Consider the following 8,145-nt stretch of genomic DNA (forward strand, 5'->3'; position numbering starts at 1 on the left):
ATTATCATTTTGCACCTCATCATCCTCCTCATCAACAATCATTTCAATATCTACGTCCATTCCGATAGCTTCGGTTAAGTCTATCTCAAATCGCCCTTCTAGCCCATCTTCTTGGAAGAACTCTCCATCATATATGTCCGGGTCTAAGTTATAATCTTCATCGTTAGGAATAAGTAACCTCCCGTGCGGTGATACCTTATACACAACATCCCAACCCTTAAGATGTTCTTTCGCTTGGCACGCATATGGGAGATAATACACTTGTGTGGCCTGTTGGTCCACGATATAGACATCATCTCCTGGTAAGGTGGAATCTTGTCGAATTTTGACTATCCCAAGATTAGAATGTGTCCGTCTAGTCACTTGAGGGTCAAACCAATGACATTTGAATATCACTGGAGTAAGAGGTTTGGAACCATAAAAATTGAGCTCGTATATTTCTTCGATTAGTCCAAAATAATCGACATCGTCAAGGCCGGGCGTAAAGACTCCAAAACACGTTGTTTTCCGATTGGGCTGACTTTGGTTGTAGTTTGTTGTGCGAAAACGGTATCCATTGACGTCATACCTAGAATACTTCTTGACCCTATAAGCAAAGTCGTTGGCTACTTGTCTCAACTCGGCACTCATAGATGGATCTCTTTGGCCCTGCAAGTATTCGCAAGTTAAAAGACGCTAAATTGAGTTCATAGACGGATCTCTTTGACAAACTAAGCACGTACCTTACGTTTGAACCAGGAAATGAAATCGGGAAACCCATTTCTCGCACCCTTTCTAAAAAGAGTGTCATATTCCTGTGGAGTGGGGTCCCTTGATCGACGCCAGAATTCATGAAGAAATTGTTCCATGTATGGCGTGACCTCTTCAAGGTTGGTCAATGCATATAGCATGATATGCCGCCACTCTTCATGTGTCAGGGTCTTGGTGGTCGAGCCACTTGCGCTTCCGAGTTGGCCTCGAAATATGGTAAGGTTCGATTCATTGTCGCCATCATTGTAATGAGGGGGTGGATTATGCACGCTCGACAGTTTGTCACCATAATAAGTTGTTGTGAAGTTTGACACCTCCTCTAGAATGTATGCCTCTGCAATGGAAGCCTCGATTTTACATTTATTTCTACATTTCTTTCAAATAGTCTTTAGACATCTCTCGATTGGATAGCACCAACGTCCCTGCACGCCCCCCTCCCATTCGTGCCTCATAGGGGAGATGAAGAATCAAATGCTGCATTGGATTGAAGAAGTCGGGTGGAAATATCTTCTCAAGCTTACACAGTAACACGGGTGCCAATCTTTCCAAGTCTGCAACCACGGTCCGAGATAACTCTTTTGCACAAAGCTGACGGAAGAAATAGCTCAACTCTAAAAGCGCTAGCCAGACATGCTCAGGGACATAGCCTCGAACCATCGCATGAAGAATCCGTTCAATCCATATGTGGAAGTCATGACTCTTCATCCCTAAGACTCGCATAGTAGATAAGTTCACCCCCTACTCAGGTTAGCTGCATACCCATCAGGGAACATCAACATCTTGATCCACTGAAGTACTTTCTTCCTCTGGGCCCTGCTTAGGACGAAATCGGCCTTAGGCCTTCTCCATGTCTTTCCACCACTTGGCGGCTTCATCTCTTGGTTTGGTCTATCACATAACGCTGCCAGATCCACTCTTGCCTTTACGTTATCCTTTGACTTATCAGGAATGTCCATAATTGTTGCCCACAGTGCCTCGGCAACATTCATTTTAGTGTGCATCACGTCAATGTTGTGTGGAAGGAGCAGGTCGTCATAATAGGAGAGTCGAGTCAAGCCAGACTTATGTGTCCACATATGCTGCTCACCATATCCCACAAAACCACCTTCTGCATTGGCCACGAGCCCATCTGTCTGTTGACGAATTTCGGCACCAGTAATCGTTGCAGGTGGGCGGTCTGTCACTACGACACCTTTCGTAAAGTTCTTGATGTCTAGGCGGAATGGATGGTCAGGAGGGAGAAATTGTCGATGTTTATCGAAAGACGAATATTTGCCACCCTTTTTCAACCAAATGAACCTGAGAGCTTCCTTGCAAACTGGGCATGGGAACTTACCGTGAACACACCAGGCGCAGAATAGCCCATACGCCGATAAGTCATGCATGGAGTACTGGTACCAAACATGCATTCTGAAGTTTGTCTTCGTAGCTCGGTCATACGTCCATACCCCTTCCTCCCAGGCACGTACAATTCATCGATCAAAGGCTCCATGTACACGCCCATTTTATTCCCCGGGTGTCCGGGAATTATCAACGACACGAATATATTCTGCCTTTGAAAGCACACACCAGATGGGAGATTGATTGGGATAACAAACATGGGCCAACATGTGTACGGGGCAGCGCTCATTCCATAGGGATTAAACCCATCTGTGGCCAGCGCAACACGTACATTACGAGCCTCTTCGGCTTTCTCACGGTGAATGGCATCAAAGTGTTTCCATGCTTCACCATCGGATGTGTGCACCATCTTGTCAGGATTGTATCGTTTTCCATTTTTGTGTCATGTCATCTGTTTCACAGATTCCTCTGTCATGTACAGACGCTGGATCCTCGGTATGAACGGAAGGTGTCGTAGGATTGTCAAGGGGATGTCGAGCTGCCTCTGCTGTCCATCACCAGAGTCTACCTCCATGAACCTAGACGATTTACACTTGGGACAATATTTTGTCTCCGCGTATTCTTTCCTAAATAGCACGCAGCCCTTCGGACAAGCATGAATCTGCTCATACGTCATTTTGAGTGCACGAAGGAGTTTCTGTGCCTCGTACATGCTCTTTGGCAGGACGTGATCATCCGGAAGCAGGATCCCAATAACCGTCAACAAGCCATCGAATGCGTCTCTACTCATGATGTACTGCGACTTGAACGCCATTACACGCCCAATGGCATCCAGTTGAGAAACCTTTGTCTGGTCGTGAATGGGCTTCTGTGTCGCGTTAAACATGTCGTAGAATGCCTTTGCAGTCGGCTCTGGCTCGTCATCCATACATCCTCCTGTATACTGTGCCTCCTGATAGTCGTTCAACATATCCGCTATCCCCGCATCCGTGTCATAATCCTCGACACGTTGTCTCAGCACTTCCTCTCTCGTACGATGCGCTTCACCATGAAAGATCCACCGAGTATAGCCCGGCATAAATCCATTCTTCCAAATATGTTCTACCATAGTCTTCTTTGGTTTTCTTTTCCGGTTGATACATTTGCTGCACGGGCATGGGACTAGACTCGCTCCTTTAGCAGCTTCGCCATATGCTCGTTCCACGAAATCATCGGTCTTTCTAATCCATTCAGGGGTGACATCGTTCCTTCCTCTACGGCCCGTGTACATCCACTCACGGTCCTCCATCCTCTAACAGAAGCCTAGCAATAGAAAATTTCGGCAGCACCTCCCCTACACGGAGAGGTTTCGAAATCCTGCAAATAAAACTATCAGCACGATGGCTGACATACACGCATAATTCAACGGCACGATGACCGACAATCACACATATATATATTCAATCCATGAGACATCCACGCATAATTCAACGACATAATTCATATATATATCCGCTTCTATTCTATCCTTGGAATATGCATGTTTTAGAGTTCGGCATTCTTTTATTAATCTACTATAAAAAAGGTTATCCACACAATGCAAATTCTAAGTACCTAGTGGCTAGAGATAATACAACTCTAACTATCCATCACATTATCAATCACATGCTCACATATATAGAGAATTATCAATCGCATTACCAAGCGGCGGTGTGATGCCGGGCGCGACGGCGGTTGAGGGCGAGGCGTGGGGACGGCGGTTGAGGCCGGGCGCGACAACGGCAGTGTGGGGGCGCGGCGAAGTGGGGGCGCGGCAGCGGTGGCGTGGGGCGAGGAAGAGGGGCGTGGCGCGGCGGCGGGCGGACGATAAAGATCTGTTCTATGGTCTTTGCCGAGTACCACCCCTCGGCACTCGGCAAAGAATATTTTTAAACATGTGGATGGCAAGTTCACGGCCATGTTTAGTGAGCATGTTGCTCGAAGTTTTCGGTCCGCTCCTGAAATCGGTCGTAACTTGTGCTAAATAACATGTGTATCATTTTTGCATTCACGATTATCCAAGTTTCGAGTGACTTGCAGTTCAGATCTAAATTTTCCGAAGAAATTCAAATAAACGAACTAAATCTACTAGCTATTGAAAATAATGTTATAATTATCCCAAAAATGGTACATGTAGGTCTATATAGTGTAGGAACATACCACAAAAAGTTTGGTTGTCAAAATAAAAAATAAAAATATGCTTTGTCGAGTGCCAACTGAAGACACTCGGTAAAGACGTTCTTTACCGAGTGCCAGATATTTAACACTCGACAAAGAGTATCCTTCGGCACTCGGCAAAGGCTCACGGTCGTCAGTTGTAGACGGCCGCTAACGGCCCTTTGCTGAGCGCCTTCTTTGCCGAGTGTTTACCACTCGGCAAAACAGTATTTGACGAGTGTTTCTCTGTGCCGAGTGTCCCGCACTCGGTAAACAAGCTCTTTATCGAGCACAGGACTTTGCCGAGTGCGGCTCTTGGCAAAGCGCCTGGCACTCGGTAAAGGCCCGGATTCCGGTAGTGCTAGACTATAATCTAGTAGTTTGTTTACCCGCTAAATTATTTGCTAAATTATTTACGCTAGATTATAATAATCTGGATAGATTATAATCCGAACAAGCAAGGTCTAAAAAGTCAAAACTACTGTATTTGTTTCTGGGTGTATCGAAAGTGGTTAACCTCATTATTAATCTTCTAGTGCCGGTAGTTTGAGTTCCCGTCAGACACCATGCGTCACGAAATCACCAACCTGATTAGTTAATTAAAATTACATCATTCATCAGACTTATCAGACCAAACTTTTACGAAAGTTAACAATAACAACCAGACACATCTTCTACTCTCACTCAACCACGCAACCATACCGCCGCATCCTCCAAAACGCCACAGCCAAGGCTGCAAATTGCGACGCACGACACGCCACTTGCACCAAACACCTGACCACTGCACAGTGTGCAGACTGTATCTCCAGCTCCGACAACTCGCTAGCTGCTACTTCCGCCGCTGGCGCTTTCGGCGACGAACTTGGCGATGCGTATCATGAAGTCTCGCGCGTCGTCGAACCCGGGGAAGACGTAGAAGGCGTGGATGGCATCAGGGTACTCAACCACCCGCACATCCTTGCCCATGCTCTTCAGCATCTCGCCGTACCGGCGCTGCCAGTCCTGCAGCGGGTCGAAGCCACCGATGACGAGCAGGACGGGAGGGAACGCCTGGGAGTCGAGGCCGGCGGCGGCTGCTGGGGATGCGAAGTTGGCACCCTCGTGGGTACGGTCGCAGCCGGGCGGCAGGAACGCCCGCCACATCCAGTCGGTGCGGTCGATGGACACGATGGGCGCGGCGCCGTCCAGGCGGAGCTCGGAGGCTGTCCGCTCCTCGCCGCCGAAGAAGGGCTGGATGGCGATCAGGCCGGCGACACGGATGTTCCTGAACGAGGCGACGTCGGACGCGTAGCGGCGGGCCACGTGGTGGGCGATGTTGCCGCCAGCGCTGTCGCCCGCGACGAAGCAGCGGGACACGTCGAGCGGGGTGGGGTGGCCGTGGTTCTTTGGATCGTCGAGGAAGCGCAGCGCCGCGATACCGTCATCGTAGGGCGCCGGGAACCGGTGCTCGGGAGCACGGCGGTAGTCGACCGAGAGCACTGCCGCGGAGGCGTACCGCGCGATGCGGCGGCACGCGGCGTCGTAGGCCGGGGACGCCGCGGAGAGGTACGCGAACCCGCCGCCATGGAAAAAGACGATCACGGGGAGAGGGGCCGTGGATTTTGACGTCGTGGCCGGGTGGAATAGGCGCGCGCGGAGGCGGAGGGCGCCGTCGAGGATGACGTCCCGGGAGGCGACGCCACGGCAAGGGGAGGAGATGGCCGGGACACGCGGGTCCAGCAGCGAGAGCGCAAAACGATTCAGCGTCCCGTCTGCCCGGCGGGTGGCGTCGGTGACCCTGTCCACGACCTTGATGGAAAGCCGCATGAGGCGCGACATCGGCGGCTTCGCCTTCCGCGGCGGCGTCGTGGGAGCCTCCGCCATTGCACCACGCGCGGATGAATAGCTGATGCTATGAATCGCTGCCGGCTCGGGAGTCGGGAGCTGAGGCCTCGAAGCTGCAGCTTTGTTAATGTATGTACCGGGCCGGGCCGCGAGCGTGGTTTTCAAGTTTCAGATGTGTGAGCTCTACTTCTTTCCGCAGCGAATAATTAGCTTCCTAGTTTTGGTAAACTTCGGGTCTTCTAGAAGAGCTAGGCAGAAAAACGTCACACCAACACCAACACCAACACCAACACCAACCTGTCTTAGCCCCGTTTGGTCCCATTTAGAACTAAAGTTTAGTCACTATTTTTTTGGTAGTAGGAATTAAATAAATCCTAAATATATTAAATACAACACATAAAGACTAAAATATCTTTTTTCTTGTTTCACGTCAGTTTTCTAGGTAAAGATAATTGAAGTAAACGTTGTCCTTTACTCTCTTTTAGCATCCATGCGAGGGACTAGAAATTAAAGCCAATTTTCTCTACTTAGTCATTCCGTTTGGCAAAATATGGACTAAGTGAGACTAAAAACTAGAGACTAAAGATTAGTCCCTCTAATCAAACGGGCTTTATACTCTTATATACATATACTCGAAGGTCTATGCTTTGCTACAGTTTATATATCATAGGCCAGATTTTGCTTTAATTAAATCCAAAAAAAATATTTCCGATAGTTAGATGAGCATGGATATAGCCAAATAACTAAGGTTATAATCCTTACTTATGTTCGGGAAGGATGATTTACTTTATATAGAGCGTCTATGTCGTACTGGTGGTCCGTGTTTAAAAATCTCTACCGACAAGAAGTGTCAACATGTGGTTATTTAGGGTGTGTTTGGTTGCAATGACAGGATGGAACTGGATGGAACGATCCCCAAAGAAGGTTGTTTGGTTCAGGGTTAAGGGTTGGGATAGGACTACCTCAGTGTTGTCCACAGTTATCGCTCAAAGTTGAACGGACAAGAGAGTACGCCAGAGGACGTCTCTGCCCTAGCTGTCCTACTTCAAAATAAGGTTGTTTGTGGTGGTAAGATTGAGAGCACCTAGAGGGGGTGAATAGGTGATCCTGTAAAAATTCAACAATTAATAGCCACAAAACTTGGCTATAGAAATGTTAGTGTGACTAAGTAGTTGCGAAGCGAGTTCTTGTGGGCAAGACAATCACAAATAGATCAACACAAGAGACACGTGATTTTACCCCGTGGTTCGGCCAAGTAACACTTGCCTACTTCCACGTTGTGGCGTCCCAATGGACGAGGGTTGCACTCAATCCCTTTCAAGTGATCCAATGATCAACTTGAATACCACGTCTTTTCTTTGCTTATCTCTTTTTCCCGTTTGCGAGGAATCTCCACAAGTTGGAGTCTCTCGCCCTTACAACAAAGATCACAATGAAAGCACGGAGTAAGGTTGGGAAGAGCAACGCACACTGCAAACATGCACACAAGTGAGAAGATGAGCATACAAAACACGCGCGGGGAGTTTACAACTCGAAAAGTGCTTCAATCTCAAGAACGATGAACGATTGCGTGAAAGTGAGGACTAGAAGTCTTGGAATGCTTAGAGTGTGCTTGGGTGACTCCTCCATGCGCCTAGGGGTCCCTTTTATAGCCCCAAGGCAGCTAGGAGCCGTTGGAGGCCAACAAGGAAGGCCAAAGTTGTCTTCTGTCGGGTGGTGCACCGGACAGTCACTGTAGACAGTCCGGTGCGGATCTCCTTCCTAACCGTTGCAGATTCGTGGCAGTTGGCGCACCGGACACTGTCCGGTGCACACCGGACAGTCCGGTGCCCCCTGCCGACCGTTGGCGCGGGCCACGTGTCGCCCGCGGATTGCACGGCCGACCGTTGCGCTGGCGGCCGTTGGCTCACCGGACAGTCCGGTGCACCACCGGACAGTCCGGTGAATTATAGCCGTACGCCGCCGGTTTTTCCCGAGAGTGGCCAGTTCATCGGAAGCCAGCCTGGCGCACTGGGCACTGTCCGGTGCACCACCGGACAGTCCGGTGTGCCAGAC

General features: G+C 49.2%; 1 protein-coding gene across 1 annotated transcript; it reads right to left on the reverse strand.

Annotated features, from left to right (window-relative positions):
* Window positions 1–4,839: 4,839 nt before the first annotated feature.
* Window positions 4,840–6,219, reverse strand: LOC100284722 (gibberellin receptor GID1L2). Its single transcript, NM_001397421.1, has one exon. The coding sequence runs from the start codon at window positions 6,127–6,129 to the stop codon at window positions 5,089–5,091; it is 1,041 nt and encodes a 346-aa protein (NP_001384350.1). The 5' UTR covers window positions 6,130–6,219; the 3' UTR covers window positions 4,840–5,088.
* Between the last annotated feature and the right edge of the window lie 1,926 nt (window positions 6,220–8,145).

Source organism: Zea mays, chromosome 2 (assembly GCF_902167145.1).
Source record: "Zea mays cultivar B73 chromosome 2, Zm-B73-REFERENCE-NAM-5.0, whole genome shotgun sequence".
In the NCBI taxonomy this organism is placed as follows: domain Eukaryota; kingdom Viridiplantae; phylum Streptophyta; class Magnoliopsida; order Poales; family Poaceae; genus Zea; species Zea mays.

Bases quoted from the DNA above. Each gene is read 5' to 3' on its own strand.
- LOC100284722 (NM_001397421.1), bottom strand. From the start codon at position 6,129: ATGGCGGAGGCTCCCACGACGCCGCCGCGGAAGGCGAAGCCGCCGATG.